The sequence below is a fragment of the Sorex araneus genome, chromosome 3 (assembly GCF_027595985.1).
Source record: "Sorex araneus isolate mSorAra2 chromosome 3, mSorAra2.pri, whole genome shotgun sequence".
Classification (NCBI taxonomy): domain Eukaryota; kingdom Metazoa; phylum Chordata; class Mammalia; order Eulipotyphla; family Soricidae; genus Sorex; species Sorex araneus.
The window spans coordinates 178,231,160-178,250,839 of record NC_073304.1 but is presented as its reverse complement, the minus strand read 5'-3'; the positions used below and the strand labels follow the sequence as shown (position 1 = coordinate 178,250,839).

At 44.9% G+C, this 19,680-nt stretch overlaps 1 protein-coding gene across 2 annotated transcripts in view; it reads right to left on the bottom strand.

The window, feature by feature from the left end:
- The window catches only part of PDGFD (platelet derived growth factor D), a 192,267-nt gene that overhangs the window by 47,522 nt on the left and 125,065 nt on the right, over positions 1 to 19,680 (bottom strand). For both annotated transcript variants that reach the window (XM_004604803.2, XM_004604804.2), the window contains exon 3: positions 18,741 to 18,921. In XM_004604803.2, coding sequence (XP_004604860.1) covers positions 18,741 to 18,921 — 181 coding nt within the window. The remainder of the gene's footprint in view (positions 1 to 18,740; positions 18,922 to 19,680) is intronic.

The window sequence follows — 19,680 nt, the reverse complement described above, 5'->3', positions numbered from 1 at the left end:
GACGATATGATTTCCAGTCACCCTCCCACATTCTGCAGGACTTCAGAAATAATTTATATTACACCCAGCGCTCTGAAATTTAAGAGCGGTCCTGTGGGAGTGGAGGAATGTGCCAGGGAACCTGCTTTGCAGGTGAGGGGCCATGAGTTCACTCCCCGGCACACTCCTGGTGGGCTCTGGTTCCTGAGGCACACTAGTGTTGTGGGTGGGCACTCGTGGTGTGGGCACATGTGGTGGTTGGTTCTGGTTTCTGAGCACACTGTAGCAGCGTGGACTCCAGAGCATTCAATAATGCTAACAACAGCAGAAAATGGAGGGGAAAGGAGCAAACAAAACAACTTAAAGCAACTTTGCTTGGGAAGTCCTTCCAGCTCTTCTTCCACATTTAGTTAAGCCCGGGCCATCCTTTAGCGAGCAGATGAAATGAAGAAGAAACACCATTCAGTCTGATGCAGATGCTCCCTCCTCAGCATTGGCAGAGTCCACGGAGCCCACGTGAGCCTGCACTTCCATTAACATGCATCTTGTCACTGAAGTCAGAGCAGTGCCTGGGACTGGGGACTTTCAAATAAAGACTTGAATGACCAGGCTCCTAGGGCATGAGACAGGACTCATTCCTTCTCAACTGCTTAATGAAGATCCATTATCTACCAGCATGGCGTCTATTAGTTTAAAGACTATTTAAAAACCATTTTCCAGTTTTTTTTTATTATTATTATTCAAAGATACCTTCAGGTGGAAGGTTAGCTTATGAGTTAATGCTTATTTCTATTTTTTTTTTGTTTTTTTGCTTTTTGGGTCACACCGGGTGATGCACTTAGGAATTAACCCTGGTGGTGCTCAGGGGACCATATGGGATGCTGGGAATCGAACCTGGGTTGGCTGCGTGCAAGGCAAATGCCCTGCCTGCTGTGTTATCACCCCAGCCCCCTCTATTCTTAAACATAGCTAAATGTGATGACTAGAGATTCTAAAATTCCACTTCTTGGCATAAAACAGCATTTGGCATTTAGTTTTATCTTCAATGTTTTTCTTCTTAGTAAATGATGAAGGCATTTTCTTTAACATGAATACTATGGGAAGTAGCACATGACTAATTCAATTATTTTAAGATTGATATTTATAGGACTTTTATAATAATAACAACGTAAATGTGTTTTGCTTTTATAAGATCATATTTCCTTTTCAAAACATTCACACATTCAATATTTCTCCACTTTCTGCCTCTAATTTTAGAGTTACTCCTTCATGGCCTTTTTTTTTTTTTTTGCATGTGTGGAAATTCAAGTCCTCTAAAGAGGTGCAGATTCAGCAGGCCTATATCAAAAAAGTTTGTATCAAAACATTTTAAAATTTGGTTTAAGATGAAACACAGAATCTGATAACAACTGCAGCACTGTAGCACTGTCTTCCCGTTGTTCATCGATTTGCTCGAATGGGCACCAGTAACATCTCCATTTTGAGACTCGTTGTTACTGTTTTTGGCATATCGAATATGCCACGGGTAGCTTGCCAGGCTCTACTGTGCGGGTGGGATATTCTCGGTAGCTTGCCGGGCTCTCTGAGAGGGACGGAGGAATCGAACCCAGGTCCTCTGCGTGCAAGGCAAATGCCCTATCCGCTGTGCTATCACTCCAATCCTCGGATAACAACAAAACAGATAAAGCAATAAAAGTGGTTTTCATTATCATAATTCTAGAACAGAAAAAACTCTTCCATTTGAATTTTTGAAAAGCAAAGATAATCTAATACAAGAAAATCTTCTTATATAAAGCCTTATGAATATTGGATCATCATGTATGGTATGTAAAGAAACAAAGCAACGGGAACAGACAAAACCAATCTACAAACTGCCGTTGGAATCAGATCACAGAAAAGGGGCCACCAAAGCAGGAGCTGGGAGGAGGCATAATGGGGGTAGGGGGCGAAGGGGGGAGTGCTTTGGCGATTTGGTGGTGGCTGTGGTGTGGCACTTACTTGTATCACTTGTCATCCTGTTGATCTTTGATTTGCTCAAGCGGGCACCAGTAATGTCTCCATTTGTCCCTGTCACGTGCTAGTGTAGCCCAAAGGTATCTGCTCGCTCCAGGAACATGAAGAGCCTTAAACTGTTTGTTCAGGGTTTTGACAAAGTCTGACCATCTCATAAGTGGGCGGCCACGTGGTCTTTTGATGTCCCATGGAATCCAGTCGGTAACAGCTCTTGTCCAGCAGTCATCTCTAAATCAAATTACATGTCCAGCCCATCTGATTTTCGATGCCTTGGCAAATGAGACAGCATCCCTGATTCTTGATCTTCGATGGAGGTCGGAACTCCGGATTCCTTCTCTCACTTGAGTGAAATGTGACACTCCAAGCATAGCTCTTTCGAGATTCCTCTTCAGGATATCCGAATAGCATTCTCATCCTATTTTCGCAGAACCAGGTCTCTGAGGCGTATGTCAGTGCAGGAAGAACGGTGGACTCAAAAAGATGTGCCCGAAGCCAAATGTTCTTTGTCCTCTTAACCACTTCTTTGAGGCTCTTGAAGGTGTTCCATGCTGCTCTCTTCCTCCTGCGGAGTTCTGGTGCCAAGTCGTTCCTCATGTTGAGTTCTCAACCCAGTTACACATAGCTTATTCATTCGGAGATGTTTATTCCATTGAGAGCAAATGCACATCAGGGACTAGTTCATTTTTCATGAACATTGTTTTGGTGAGATACAGCTGCAGTCTGACCTTTCCACACTGTGGTCGAAGTCGGCCAGCACTTGTGCCGCTTGGCTGATGTTTGGAGCACTTGTGCCGCTTGGCTGATGTTTGGTGTTATGAGAAGCAGACGTGGTGTAGTTGCTGACCATTTATCTTCACTCCTATTCCTTCCCATTCCATCATCGCATGATGTTCTCGAGGGTGGCACTGAAGAGTTTTGGTGAAATGGTATCACCCTGCCGAACCCCTCTCTTTATGTCAATGATCACTTCCTTGTAAAATGGTGAGATCCTGGTGGTGAATCCGTAATACAGCTCATGGAGGATCATGATGTACTGAGTTTGAGCGCCCTGTTTGGCTAGGGCTTCGATGACAGCTTCAGTCTCAACAGAATCAAAGGCCACTTACTTAAAAGATATGAAAAACACTCCCAAAACACACATAGTCATGTAACTTGATGTTACCTCAATTTAAAAAAAGTGAAATCTCAGGAACTTGAAAGAAAGTATGGATAGTTTTCTGACACATGAGAAATGGAAAAGAAGGAACAGCTGTTCGAATCAGACACCCTCACCCCCATTTCAAAGGAGTCAAACTGGGCCCGGGGTGCGACTCAGCAGTAGAATATTTGCCTTGAACATGTGAGGTCCTGGTTTTAATTGTTGGCACTGCCAAAAAAGGGGCTATTAAAGTAGTATCATTATTTACAGTAACTACAATAAATTACAGAGTGCCACAAATAGGGTCTCATTAAGGGCAAATTGGGCTATGTATTTTAGACATATTTTCTACGGGAATGTTGATATTCTGTATTAGATATAAAGCATCTCAGTTAGAAAATAGAAATGGAAATTAGTTCTCCAAATACCAACAATAGATGCACTGTAGCATTGTCGTCCTGTTGTTCATTGATTTGCTCGAGCAGGCACCAGCTTGGAGGGATAGTACAGCGGGTAGGGTGTTCGCCTTGCACGCAGCCGACCCGGGTTTGATTCCTCCATCCCTCTCAGAGAGCCTGGCAAGCTACCGAAAGTATCCCGCCCGCAGAGCAGAGCCTGGCAAGCTACTCATAGTGTATTTGATATTCCAAAAACAGTAACAAGTCTCACAGTAACCAATGATAGATACAAGTAGTTATTACAAAGATATAGCAGTGGGTCTATGGTTTTTAATTAAAAAATCATTAATGACTTTTTGATATCACTAATGTTAGAAATGTGATTTACCTGGAACTTCAAAGCAGAAAGTCCAACTGCAAAATACAGCAAAGATAAGAAGCTGTGGTGGGCCAGGCCCCGGCCTCTCAGAGATGCCAACCCCAAGGGATGCCAGCCATGAGATGGGATGTCAGCGCCTGCCCTGCACTGTGTGGGGCAAAGTCAGAGGTCGTTGGGTGAGCACTTCGGCATAAGATGTGGACAAACTTGAGAGGCCTTTTGAGAAGAGCTAATTAAAGAGCAGGCTGAGGGGAATCATGCGACAAGATTCGAAAAAGTGAAATCTATTTTCCATTGACCAAGGAATTAAACACTTTGAGGAACATGACATCATATAACCTTCTGCAGAGAAAGGCGGATAGGACACGGATTGCCAAGAATTCAAAATGCATCACCCTGAAGGAAAAGAATTGTTTATGGTGCTCTTTGGCAGTGGGAAGGAGAGGCTGGTGCAGGGAATTGAAGGGCAGAAATAGCGGCAAAGACACTCGCACTCGAAAATATCTATTAAACTGCTGGACGGCTTCCCCGTGGCAGTGGGGGAGAGCTGGCCTAGAAGTCATTTCACAGCAGAGTGGACACAGTGTTCAAAGATGCACCTTTGGGAAGAAATCAGCCTCACTGCTGGGAGGGCTCGAGCAATCAGTGACCCTCCAGGGCTCTGTACTCTGTTATGTGATTTTAGGGAGCATCTGTCTTCTCCTGTGACCAGATTCATATCATCGCTGGAGTTTTATGTTGACAATTTCAATCTTCTCTCTCTCCCTCTCCCTCTCCCTCTCTCCCTCTCCCTCTCCCTCTCTCTCTCTCTCTCTCTCTCTCTTTCTCTCTCTCTCTCTTCCTGGAAAGACTCGGTTGTAAACCCTTTGTTTCGTTTGGACTCTAATTTCTGAAAATCAGATCTGTAATTAATATTCTGAGCTCTCTAGAAGGAAGAGAGCTCTGAGAAAAATGCAATAAAAGTAGTTAGAATCTTAATCCATTTTACAATGCAACTGGAAGAGTGCATCCCCAATCTGAAACTCGGAGTCTCTGAATGCTGATGAGGAAGAAAACTTTTTGCATTTTACGTATTGCTATGAATTCCAAATTAGTGATCTCTTAGTCCTTTATAAATATGCAACTTTGCCTTATTTTAATTGAGCCGTAATTCTTTTACTTAGGAGCATCTGTTAATACTAGTGTTTTCAGATATGAAACTTTATGAGGAATAGATTAAATGCAATGAATGTAAACAGAAGAAATGTTTGATGCTTTTTGTACATTGCAAAATAGCTAGTTAATTTATATGAATCTCTGTTATGCATAATTATAACTTTATCAAATGAGAGGCTTGGGGAAGGTAGGGAGTTTGTTGGAATTGGTGCTTCAGAAACAGGACACGAGGCGATTTGACAGGTAGGAAATGAGAAGGGGTCTTTTAGGGAATACATTATGTGGCTCCATTTATACCAAAGGAAAAGAAAGAAAGCAGAGAAAGGGGCTGTGGAGTGAAGGAGATAAAAAGGGGTGTGTTCTGCAAAGGGAGGTCTTTGGAGAGGATTGGGGCCACACCTGGCCATGCAGGAGGTCACATGTGGCTTTGCGCTCAGGGGTCACTTGGTGGTTTTAGGGCCTCTGGCCCGTGCTGGGGACTGAGTCCCAGCATCCTGCGGCAATGTCTTTTAGCAAAGAAAAGTCTTCACACTGTTGTATACGGAAGGAAGGAAGAGATGCTCTTATCTTTCTGCCTTTTCTCCTTCCCTGGATGCACTGAGGATAGACAAAGTGCTCAGTGGTTAGGCCTATGCACTGCTCATGGGGCACAAGCAAGAGAACCGCCTGCTGCTGCTGCAGGCTGCCCTCCCCTCCTGCCTGAGAACAGTCCTGTCCTGAGTCTTCCTGCAAGCCGGGCCCATCTCCAAGGCCCTGTAGTTCCCACTACTACTCCCTCTCTGTCCTGTCCCTTCAACTCTCTCCTGGGGAGCAGAGCGAATGAGTCCATGTAGAGGAGTGTAATAGAATATGGACTACGTTGTGCTATTTCTACCAGACATGATTTGGCTCTACCAGGGGCTCCCTCAGCATCAAGGCAGGCAGGGCTGGGAGAGTCCACGGCCTGCACAGGTACCAGAGCACAGGGCCAGTGCTTAAACTGCTCTTTCATGGGATGGTTGCTGAGAGCATCAGTCACCAACCAGACGTGAGTTGAGAAGCAGAGGACAGAGAACGGCTACATCATGGACAGAGAGGGTGGTGGGCATTGCTTCCCAAGGATGTTGCAGATGCAAAGAGGGGTTGCCCTAAGCAAAGTGTGCTTTAAGTTGCCAAGCTGAAGGGCTCTCTGTGCACAGTCAAAATGAAATATGGTTGGTTGAGCGCAGGAGATAGGCACCGAGCAGGAGCGTGCGTGGGAGAAGGCGGCCAGCTGCTGGTCCTGGCCTGCCCCCATGCTTTCCACCAGGAATTATCCTGTCTTTTAAAGGGCCACCAGCAGACACAGACAATGAACCAAGGGGAGATGTGAATCAGAAAGCTATCTGATTGGAAAGCAGGATGGCATCAAGAGAAGTAATTAATCCCAAGGTTTCTTTTTATGGGTCGCAACTATATTTGCATTGATGGGAAAATGGGAGGCAATGATAGAAATGCTTTAACCTGCCCTACACCTTCCCTCTCTCTGCCTCTATCTCTCTCTCTCTCTCCTTTCATTTCTCTCTCCTCTCTCCTCCATCCCTTTTTCTCTCTTCTCTCTCCTCACTACTCTCTCTTCTCTTTCTCTCTCTCAAGGACAAGAAATAAGCCTTTGGTCAGTTGGGTGAGCAAAAGGCTACGATGGATGGGAGGAGGCAGCAAATGGGACTCCTAGCATATATTCAGGGGCTCTGCTCAAGGAATCAAGTTTTATCAAAAGAAACAGCGTTTTAACCACATGGCCCATTAGAACCATCTCAAGAGCTTTTTCAAACATAGTTTTGCACGGAATGGCAGTTTTCAGTCAGAACCAAGGGAGGGACATGTGGAACAAACAGAAGGTCAAGTGGACAGTGGGGGTAGAAATTAGACTTTTGCTGTGATCTTGGGGTGAGAAACTGGCCTCCCCAAACTTAGAGTCCCCTGAGCCAATGTTGCCTCAAGAAAAATAAAATGACTTTTGTTTTCTGTTTCGGGGATTCTGATTCAGTGAGTCAGAGAAAAGCTCTGGGCACCTACACGCACATATTAATCCTTGGTGCTAATGCAAAAAATACAATAAAGAATCATTTTCTTTCAAAAGATTTTAAAAAATTCTTGTTTTACGAGAAAATGATTCTTCATCTATGGGTGAAACTGGAAGAGAATTTGGCTGACTTTCTACCAGCTAGTTTTAGGACTTCTTACTTTTAAGTATGAGTAAGTGGGGATGAGCAAGGCTTTCAGCTTTTCATCTATGTTCTTCTCCTAGAACTGGAAGGTCCCCAGATTTTTCTGCTGTTGGCAATGGCTTCATTGGGGATCATTTCCCCATCACCTTCTCTCCACACATGGTCACTGGCTCTCTCCTTCCCTCCCACAGCCCCTCCATCTGCTCATGCTCATCTACTAAGCAACTATCCTGGGTCCTCCTCCGTACCCCAGCACCTACTAGAAACCTGATGAAGGGAATCAGATAGAGAGCCAAAGAAATCTGTTGAATAAATGAGTGCCTCAGGAAATCAGACAACCAACTGACAGCCTGTTCATCCTGAATGAGGGAGAGGGGGGAGGGAGTGAGGGAAGAAAGGAGGAGAGAGAGAGAGAGAAGAGAGAGAGAGAGAAGAAAAAGAAGGAAAGAAGGAGGAGGAAGAGGAAGGGAGAGGAGGTGGAGGGGAGAGAGAAAGAGAGAAAAGAGAGAGGAGTGAGCATTTGAGGAGGACAGGGAACAGAGGTGATGAGATGGTCACCTTATAGATGTTTCCAAGGGATTATTTGGGACACGCTTAGATTCACTTTACCAATCTTCCTACAATGGCCTTCTCAAAAACATAGCTTCCTTTTCTTAGTCAGACACAGCACATATCTTTGTTATACAATGGAAGCTGGTACAAAATGTACAGAAGAAAACAGTATCATTTACAACAGTTTCCACTTGTACCAAAAGTAGGTCTGCTCTGAAATTCTAATTTAAAACGCTGCCTTTATAACGCTGATTTCCTTCACAAATTATTTCTGGGTTTTTAATTCATATGCATATTCACTTTTATCAATTAAAAAATTCTTCCCTATCTAGGCTATCATCCATGGCTGAATAAAATAAGTTTCCATTAATCACTCATATTTCTATTTTTTTTCTTTTGTTAGTTAAAGGAGTATTTGTGGTAGATCATAAAATTCTAGGGGATTTCTGACTTTTTATTTTAAAAATAATTCGTTTTAGCATTTTGGTAAAACGCAATGCTGGTAGGTGACATCAAGTATCCAGGACTTTGAAACCCTTGCACACTCCCAAGTGCAGGGGACACCTCGGGGTGGAGTCGTTGAGCCAAAAAGTTCTTTGCACAAAGACTTACATCATTGAGTAATTCAACAGCAGTGACATCAAGGACATTTCCGAATGCAAATATACTTCTAAAATCAGAATCCTCATACTAAAGATATGTTTTAAGATATTTTCACTCATAGCCCAAGAGGGAGGGAGGGAGGGGACATCTAAGAAAGAGTAGAACAGGATTGAGTCTGGTGGCTTCTGTCCTCCCAAATCGGCCTGGCTGTGTGGTTCCAGCTGGGAGGTGGCGGGACAGCCTTCATGGAAGCGTCGTCCCAGTGATCATCTGGCCCTAAAATGCTGATGCTTCTAGATGCTTCTATCCTCATCCCACCCTCCCACTGTATTGGGAGGTAGGGGACCAACAGGTCCTCACCAGCGGAGTAAATGTTCTTAAAAGAGGGTCAGGGAGCACCTTGGCCCATTCCACAATTGGGGGGTCACAGCAGACATACTGGCCACCATGAATGGGGAAGCAGGAGCTGACCAGGTGCTGTCCATGACTATACTTGGGCCTCCCCCAGACTCACAAATGGTGAGGAATAGGCCGGATCCTTCCAGGCCCTCCACGGCTTGACACATGTCCGGACGGCATGAAGATACTAATGATCTCGAATCAGCCTAATTTGTTTCCAACTTAGACATCCTGGGAACTGGAAGGAAAAGGCTCAGGTGGCTGCACAGGGAACTGCACAGAGCGGGGAGTCAGCCTCACGGCCTGGGCTCTGGGTGGGCCTGTCCTTCCCACACTGTCCAGCAGCATAGGTGGTTTAAACCCTGTCCGGGCTCTCATAGAACACACAGTCTCGATGCTGCGCAGAAAAACTTCAAAAAGATAATAGTCAAACATCACTTCTGAGTATCCTGAAAACCTGGAAAGTTCTCGAACCCTAAGCAAAGAGGCTACGGAGAGCTGGACAATGAGATCTGCAGAGGGTTTTTCCCAATGATGAAGGAAGTGAAGTGTCCCATGAAGGGGGGCTCAGGGAGGAGGCCCCCAGGGGAGCCAGGTTAAGGGTGCTGAGAGACTCATCCTCGGGCAGGGAGCCAGAGAGCTGGCGAACACGAGCAGGATGTCTGTTTGTGCTGTGCCACCATTTGCCATTCCACGGCCCCTGACACCCACTTCTAAGGGGTGGGCCTCACACCTTTCCCTAGCTCTCAGCCGAGCCTCCCCTCAATTCCCTCCCAAGCACAGCAGCTCAGAGTCTTCATATGCGGGTGGGACATGAATGAGGGGTGAGACTGGAGATGCTGACCTGAGCTGCAGTTCTGCATTTATTTGTCATTCGAACACTTCAGGGTCTGGTTTGCATAATGTTGTCACATGACTGGTTTGCTCAGTACAGCTGGCAGGGACAGTGTGACCACACATCTCCTGCTTTCACTCCAAGCCACACAATGGGGGCCTGCAACTCAGCGGAACCCTCCGAGACCTCCTTAGCATACATAAGGCCCGGGGGAAAAACAGCAGGAGTTCACTCTGCACCCTCACAGCCTTTCATGCACATTGGCTGTGAGGCACGTGCATGAGGCTTTGTGGGTTAAAAAAAATGGGGATGGGGCAGAAGGTAGCCCCATGGGAGGGTCCAGGCAGCTGTGAGCCTTGCATCCATCCCTGCTGCATGTGCAATAATGGTAGCCACCCACCCCTCAAAAAAAAAAAAAAAAAGACTGGAAATAAAGGTGTTAAAATCCACACAGCACTTGGGATTGAATCCTGGGAAATATAGGCTCCCCCCCCCCACCCCACAACCACTTCTTTTCTTTTATTGTTCTATAAATTTAAAATATATATATCTGAAGTGTTCAAGTATTGTTTTTTTCTTTAAAAAGGTACAATGTTGATGAAGACAGGAGTTTGTGTACCTGCTGTAACAAACGGCACCTTCGCTTGAGGAGTGAAGAAAAGTGTGTTGATGTGAATATGTCTCTGACACGGGCGGCTTGCTGGGACAAGATGTGCGAAATCAACGCTGGCCGAACTGTCAGGGCACAAAGCTGCTTGTCTGGAGAGAAGAATGTACACGGGGAGGAGGAGAATGGAAACTCCAAGGGAAGGCCGGGCCCGGAGCACCGGCTGTCTCACTGTCTCAGTGCCCGGTACGGACACATCATTCTGTAGGAGGCTGTTAGTTACCCACACCCGGCAGGTGAGAAATACAAGGACAACAGGCAGGACACTTAACTGTACCAGTGGTGGGCCCAGGTTCGATCCCCCACACCGCAAGTGGCCCTCTGAGCCCTGCCAGCAGTGGTCCCTGAGCGCAGAGCCAGGAGTAAGCCCTGAGCACCACCCCGTGTGGCTCCCACCCCAACGTCTGATCTCCTAAGGGAACAATGAAGGGGTTCAGTCTGACTTTAGCAGGCAAGCAGGTGGAGGGAGGTGAAGGCAGAGGAAGTGAGAGGAAGGGAGACAAATCAGGGAGTGATCAGCAGGGCCGGCCAAGAAGCAACGGTTACTTGATTACTTCTTTATCTTTTTTTTTTCCAGAGGTGCCTGCATGCCTTCTCCTTGTTTTTGTTTTTGTTTTTGGGTTTAGGAGCCACATTCAGCAGTGTTCAGGCTTACTCCTGGGTCTGTACACAGGGGTTACTCCTGGAGGTGCTTGAGGACCATTATGTGGTGTTTGATCCCTCTCTCCATCTCTGTCTCTGTCTCTATCTCTGTCTCTCCCCTTTTCCTGCTCTGGCTGATTTTCAATTGCAGAATCCAGGAAGAGGCATTGAATCTGCAGTTCAGTTTCTCCTCGGGTGAAAGCAGCCACGCAGAACAGAGGTCAGCCTGATTCTGTCATGTCTGCCTCCACAGAGGACAGCGGGTTTCAAAGCTAGACACATCCTGCGTACTGGACAGACTTCCAGCTCCTTCTTTCACCTTGAAGAGAGCGCACTGGAATTTCCTAAAACTTCCTGGGATCTTTCTCTCCCAGTCAGGGTGACAGTTCAGTCGCTGTAAATAGGCGGTGGCTCAAACTGAGTGACCAGACATGATCCACTAGAAAAAAAAAAACACTCAAGACCACAGCAGACACAAGAACACAAAGGCGTTTGCTGGTTCTCCTGCAGAGGAGACCTCTCACTCCTTATTCCTGTGTCCTTTTGGATAGCTGAGACACCAAGAAACAGTTTTGGTCTCTATCTTTCTTGGCCACTTCGTCCCGCTTCCTGCTGTCTCCCACTGCATCCCCCCTCCCTGTTCCTGAAGCTGCCCACATCCGACTCCCTGACTGCGCCATTTCCCAGCTCCTTCTAAGCATCACTGGGCTGGAGGTTCTGTCCTCACTGCCTCTCCACAGCCCCGAGAAGGTGCACGCAATGGGTATGCGTGAGTGTGCCCGAGTCTGTTCACGGGCCTCACACCCCTCCAAGAACCCCCGAGTCAGGATTTGCATCATTGTGTCTGGCTCTGCGCTGCACCCCTCCCGCTCCTCCCCCCGCCAAGTGCCTCTCTCTGGTTTATAAGACACTCTGAGCTTCGGCACATCTTGGACCACCGCAAGTAAAACTTTTACTTTGATCATCTTTTCATCTCCTCTCAGTTGTCCCCCCTATCCAGAATAAAGAAAAGCGAGTAAACGCCCAGCACCTTCAACAGGGATGCTGTGTATGATCTCGATATTCTGAAAATCTGCCTTTGTGCTCCGGAAGGGCAGAGCAGGCCCCAGGGGCAGAAACGTTACTTTGAGATGAATGTGATGGAGAAATAGAAACCAGAAAAGCTCACAGCCCTCCCCTCCTTGCCCAGAAGCACCTGCTTTTGTAAAGGCGCTGCCCTCCTCTCTGCAGACACAACTCCAGACTCCGTGGATGCGAAAGGCTGCAGATGCCCCCCCCCCCCCCCCACAGCCCCATTTACTAGTTCTCAGAGCCCCTGACTGCCCTGCCAGAGACGGGACCGTCCACAGCTTTGGCCCGAGAGCCCAGGGCCCTATCTTTGGCCTCTGGTGTCTCTGAATACTTTTTTTGTTAAGAGGAGTTATAAGCCCAAGTCTGAACCATCTTCCCCAGGAATTCATCACCCAGTGCTCCCACATGCATACACACATGCATACAAAGGGAATAATCTTCTATTTGTTGTCTTCTGGTTAATACCTATCTTCAGTCTCGTGTGCAGGGTACTGGAAGGACACCTACCAAGGTGGAGAGTCGCCTGTGTTTTTTCTGTTCTCAAGTGACAGCCCCATCCTCAGAGGCTGAGTGTCCCTCTTTCTGATGGGCCTGCACTGCTCCATACAGAGCTTCTCACTGCGATGAACCTGGCTTTACAACTGCATGTCTTTCTCCCTCACAAGACTATTACTGTCTCCTTTTGACCCACAGCCATTCCTCAGAAATATTTGTTGAATCTATAAGTGAGCATTAGACAAAAATACGTCTTCTGAAACTGATTCACTTCTCCAGTGCTCTTTCAGAAAGAAAGAAATTCGGCTCTGCATGGGCAGATCTTAAATATGCAAGTCATCTAACAGCTGAATAGATTCTTCCTCCCTCTCATTTTTCCCATCCACCAAAATATTAGCACATCAAAGAGCAGAGGCCTGCGGGGGGGGGGGCGGGGGGCGCTGTGGACAGAGGCGCCATCCCCCCACATCGCCGTCTCTTTCTGGCGAGTCTCTAAGTTTCCATGAGAATGAGTGAGCACATCTTCATAGTCCTGCCTGTGGTTAATGCCAGATGAGCAGGGCACTGGGGTCTTCTCGTGTCCTCGAATGCCTTCTAGCCCAGAGCCCAGCCCATGTTCACTCAGTGCATGCAGTGGGGTCTGCTCTAATGCCCTGTACACAGTGCTCGGCGAGCAAAGTGACTTGAAGCTGTGAGGTGTTATTTCAAAGCCCGATCACATCGGAACCTGTCGCCCAGCAAGATTCCCACTGCAAATGGGAAGCCAGGTGCCACGGGGCCAGGGAAGGCTCCACGCCACATCAGAGCACTCACTGACTGCACACGCGGATGAGAATCGGAGCTCCTTGAAAATCTGAGCAGCTTTTCTCTGAAAGAGCCCCCAGCTCTTCTCCTCTTGGCGAATGCATATGTGTGAGCTCTGAGCGTAAGGCAAACTCACTTACGCTCCATTCACTGTCTTCTCTGTCAAGGTGACTGTCATGAGGTGCTCATAAAACACCGCGTTGCTTATAAAACAAGAGGGCCAGACTCGGTCTCTAAAACACTGCAGATCTGAATTCTCTACTTTTCTTATATCAGTGTTCACACAATGCATGGTAGGAGACTGATTATGGACAGCATGCTAGATACTGTTCTGAACACTCATACATTGCCAATAATCCTCACAGTAAATCAGGAATTAGGTGCTATAGTTATTTTACTTTAAATGTATCATCATCATCGTCGTTGCCATCGTCATCTCTACAAATGCAGGGCACAAAGGCAGGGGCCTGATCTACTCTGTTCGATGTTCTACATTATTTCTATCATAATATATGGCCTGTTACAAAATCAATTAAAAAGTCTGTTGAATAATACAGTAAAATAAATATACAGCAGCAAAGATCATCTGAACTGGGCAGGACCAAAAAACATTTTCATGAGCTTTCTTTCATATGCCTCACTTTCTCGCTTCATTCTTTCCCCTTAAGTCTTCACTTAACTTCTACCCCCTACCTCCACTTCCTAGAAGAACCCACCTTCTCTGAGTTCCCCTCCTACATTGATGTCTAGGGCCAAATGATCCTGTCTTTAAGGATTGTGTTCAAATATGTTCTGTTTCATGAGCTCGACTAAAGCTCTCACTAAGCATTCAGGTCTTACACCCAGAGAATGACTAGCTGGTGTCCTGCTTCCGGGTGTCACACATGACCTCTCCTGGCAATCTGAACCCCAACGCATCCAAACAGTCTTGACCATCGGAGGACAAGAACTCTTTTCTGCTCCTTGGGGGAGCTCCGGATTTGCTACTCTTTCTGCTCCAAGTGTACTTCTCCATAACTTCCTTCAGAAATGGTTCTTTCTGACTGTTCCATGCTCCTTCCCAACTCTACATCCACAAAGCTCTCCCTGACCCTCGCTGGCCAGGTTCTGGTTCCCAACCAATCTCCAACACAAGTCCCTTATTTTCTTTTTTGCCCTTACAGACCATCCAGAACCTACGCTGGGTTCTCTGTGCTTCCTGTGCCACCATTCCCACCCAAGTCTGAGCATGCTCTGAGTACACCATCCCAGGGTCCCGTACCTGCCCCCTCTGGCTCACAGAATGACAATGACACGGCTCCTACAGCTTCCAAACCCCAGGTGGGCACAGAAGTGACTGGGACTGAAGGCTTTCTACAGTCCCAGCTAAGGTGGCCATTCAGATATTTCATCAATGCTCCTCTGCCTAAGCAAATAAAAAAAGGGTTCTAACACATTTCCCAGAGAAGGGACATCAGTCCTTTCCTCTCCAGCTTTGTTTAACATTTGGCACAGGGCATGAGGCTCAGTGGTAGAGCAGATGCCTCACCTATGTGAGGGTCTGAGATCTATTCCCAGCACTGCAACAAAGAAAAGGAAAGAAAAGAGAGAGGGGGAAAATCACCTGACAGGAATGAAGATACATTGCCCAGCATTATTTTTCTGTTCTTTTCCTTTTCATCCACTGGTCGGTTTTGGATGAGCAAAATTAAAAACTGTAAAAGCTGTTATGATAGAGAACCTTATCTTACTAAACTCCTTGGTTTGATTATTCCTTTTTGCATCTCCTCTTGGTCTTCTTTTCCATCTTCTACCTTTGCTTCTTCTATTTAAAATAATTTGCAATGCAAGACCATGATTCATGAAGAGTTTTAATCTCAATGGAAATCTTAATTGCACCATCTGAAGTTAATTCAAACTGCAGAGATGTACGACGCATCAGTTAAGCAATTGATCTGATAAAATTGCTTTTTTTGTGTTGTTTTTGAAAGTGTTTATAATAGGCATTAGCCAATTTCAACTTAAGAAACAAACTAGAGTTTATTAATAAATCAAGGAGGTTTTTGAGTAGCTTTCAGATGACATAAATTTTACTTTTGAATCTCAAAGCAATGTGCCCTTCATGAAACCCCGGATATAGAAGTTTCTATATTCATCCCAATATTTATGAAACGTTACTACGAACATATACGAAGTATATGACATCAAGAAGTGGGCTTTGCTGGACCCAGGGACACACTGACTGCTTGACTCCCTGACCATGTCCACTTGTAACCTGACAGGAGCTTCACTGCACTAGTGATGATGATAACGATAAGAGCAAGAGCTAATGAACACTTCAGAATTTCTGGATAGAGTGATTTATGAAAATTATCTAATTTAATCCTCAGTGTGTCTAGCGATGGACTGGAGCAATAGCACAGTGGGTAGGGCATTTGCCTTGAACGTAGCTAACCCGGGTTTGATTCCTCTGTCCCTCTCAGAGAGCCCGGCAAGCTACCTAGAGTATCCTGCCCGAATGGCAGAGGCTGGCAAGCTACCCATGGTATATTCAATATGCCAAAAACAGTAACAACAAGTCTCACAATGGAGATGTTACTGGTGCCCGCTCAAGCAAACTGATGAACAACGGGACGACAGTGCTACAGTGTCTAGCGCTGTTTTCCCCATTTTCCAGATGAGAGAAGTGAGTCTTTGGTTGGGAAGCAGCAAAGTTAAATATCATTCCTATACTCACCCAGAGCCTGAACATCACTGAGTGTGAGCAAACAAGACAAAAAGTCTCTCCAAGTAAAACTCAAAAAAGAATGAAAAGATCTATTACGTTGCCCAAGCCAAGAGTGATTTTCTAGCTGTATTCATAAAGAATCAAATGCAACGATTTTCTTAAAAAGCTACATATATCAAGAGTCTCTGCATACTTGAAGGTTAAGCTTGTTCTAGCTCTTGGAATTCAGCTACTAAAGCACCCTGGAACCCCTTGATTGTACATAGCAGGGAGCCTGTTTGGTGTGGAAAGAGAACTCAGCTGGTTTCAACGAACAAAGACCAAGGCCCCATGGGGAAATGCACAAAAATGCTTAAACTAAGATTATTTCTAAATAATCTTTAGACAGGACTGGCTATACTTGCTGGGAGCAAGTGAGTGGGGCAGTGGGGTGTCCCAGCACAGGGACGCTCAATATCCTCTTGGGATCAACTGAGAATGGTGTGGTATGCCTACCCCATCCCCCCAGAGAGTCTTAATTTGTCCTTAAATCTCTAAGATGCCTTTTCTTCAAAATAAGATATATTTCTTTAACAGTTCTGTATTAGAGTTATTGACGGACCTTTCAGCTTAGTCACAACTGAAGCTTCCTGCAAAGTATGCATGTTAGCACTGATAGTCCCTGAAATCTTAACAGGGGAGAGGGACCCTTCATAAGCCAATCCATCACCATTCCAACCTGCAAGGCCTGCTCTGTCCATAAGCATTTGAGGACAGAGGTGTCACCAAACACACTGAAAGGCAAAGAAATGTAGAAACCAAAGGTTTACACTTTAATTTTCATGCTGAGCAGCACTGCACGCATTTGCAATCATGTAAATCACACCTGATGGATTATTTTCAGATTGAAATGGGAACTAGTGCCACTGCACGCTATTTTCCCAGTGACAATGTTCTGGTGTACAACTCACCTCACTTACCACTTAATAAGTCATAATGCAAAAAAATAGATTTATAAAAAGCAAGATTTTCCCATCTAAATTTGAATTGTAAGAAGAAAAGCATGGATGGAAAAAGCCAATCTGCCATTCCATGTTCTATGTTAGCATCAGTGCTGGGAAAAGGGGTGGGCCAAACAACGAGAGCAGTCAGTGTTACTGGGAAAACACAGGGACTCTGCAGGAACAAAACACAAATTCACGATATTTACGACAGTTTGCAGACAAGACTATGGCCATCTCTCCGTGGCTTCTCTTACAGCACCCTGGCCTTCATCATTTTAATATAGTACCTTGTTTAGTACTTTATTCTCTTAGGGCTGGAGGGATAGTACAGTGGGTAGGGGATTTGCCTTGCACGAGGCAGACCTGGATTCGATTCCTCTGCCCCTCTCGGAGAGCCCGGCAAGCTACTGAGAGTATCTTGCCCACACAGCAGAGCCTGACAAGCTACCCAATATGCCAGAAACAGTAACAACAAGTCTCACAATGGAGACGTTACTGGTACCCGCTAGAGCAAATCGATGAGCAACGGGATGACAGTGATACAGTGATACGGTGATCCTTGTTTGTGAATGCCCTTTCCTTCCTGAGTTTCACCAGGCTCTAGACTCTAAGAAGTGCCAGTACCTGCCCTGCTTTCCATTGTAATGAGCTGACAAGAGGGTACTTGGTGATTTATACAACAGAAGCTTCTTCCCACATTTGGGTCAATTCAAATAAAAATCAGCAGGATTATTTTCTGTGACTGAAATCACACAGACAACTTTCTATTGGTTTGTACAATCGCCTTGTTTCAGATGAACTGAATGTAACACGGGCTCTTCTTTACTATAAACTATATATAATGTATTTCATTTAATTGGTTTCTTTTGAGATAAATACCAAGGGGATGACTTTCCAGATCCCAAATGACAGTTATTACTAAAAATACTTTTCACTGTACCACTGTCATCTTGTTGTTCATTGATTTACTCAAGCGGGCACCAGTAATGTCTCTATTCCTCCTAGCCCTGAGATTTTAGCAGCTTCTCCTTACTCATCTTTCCCAATGACTGGAGGCTCTGTCAGAGTCAGGGGAATGAGACCTGTTTTTGGCATATTGAATATGGCACAGGTAGCTAGCCAGGCTCTGCCCGTGTAGGTGGGATACTCTCGGTAGCTTGCCGGGCTCTCCAAGAGGTGTGTGTGTGTGTGTGTGTATTTATACATACATACATACATATATATATATATATATGTATATATATATATATATATTGCTCTCTATGATTTGTTGCCTACTGTCTGAACTCCATCAAGTATGGTGTGGTGATTATTGAAAATGGGTAGGAAGTGTCTTATAATGTGTTGCGCAGTTTGGAAAGCATCCTGGAGCGTGGAGGCGGTTGGGTAGTAGAGGTCGCCTGCCAGGGCGGGGTCCCTTGGGGCGGGGAGGGTTCTCACCCACCTTGCTCTGGGGCACCCCGAGTAGAAACATCCTGGCACAGAGTTCCATATTAAAAATACTTTTAATTATATTTTAATTGATATAAACACTCTAATTAATAAATTCTTTTATTTAATTAGTAGACATATTTAATTAATGAAGCATTGATAAAGTATCAATAAATTAATACTTTAATTAATAAAGTTCATTCACCCTCACACATAAATTATACTTATTTGAAGAAAATAATCTCTAGGCTTCATGAAACCAGTGTCTACTGTGAATCACAGGGTGTTTAAGGCACTTACCACGAAAGAATAATAAATCTTGAAGCCAGGTTTAGCCACAAAGTAGTCATCGGACTTAAAGGTGATTTTAATCTGGTTTGTTCTTGATGTTATCCTTGGGGGCACTTCCTTGTGCCCGCACCATCGACCTCTGAGGACTGTACTGGTTTCGGACACATCTTCAACTTCCACAAAATCATACCTAGTATCAACGTGACATAAGTTAAAAATTCTAGTTAAGGTAGATTTGGAAATTTAGACTTTCACTAAGAAATTAAAAGTAACATGTGATTCCTCATGATTCCTGACCTATGATATGAAATAAAAATAATCACATAAAAATTTTAAAAGAAGGGACCAGGTTTTAAACAAGGTCTTTCAAATTCCAAAGAAAACCTATTTGAAAGAATTCATACAAATTTAGGTGTTACTGTTCTGAAGTCAACAGTAACCAAATCGGGCCACTTCTGAGTAGAAAAGTTTTTTCTCTGAAATACTATTAACTATTATCTCTTGTAGTTTAAGACATGTTGCTCTAATTATATGTTTAAATATTTAATATTTACCCCAAAACCCCCACTTTGAATTAATTTGCCCTAGCCAGTGCTTCCTTAAGAAAGCAAATGATCTATAACTAGATAGCTTATAGAATCAGTACTCACATTAAAGAAATAAATGATGAAATAAATCGATCTCTTCTCTTTTTGGAAACATTTTTGATTCTTACCATGAAACATGGCATTTATCATGATGGAAAGTACAGGGACTTCAGGAGGGATATATGCTAAACAATAGTGAATAATGAAAATATTTGGACTGTTTTTAATGAGGGAGTTTTAATGAGCTTAACCGTAGGTCACCTTTAGCATTGGTAAAAGAAATAGAACCTCAAGGCTGAAGAAGAGAGAAAAGGTCTCTTTAGTTACCAGTTAAGCTCTTGATCCTTGAAGTCTTTCCCATC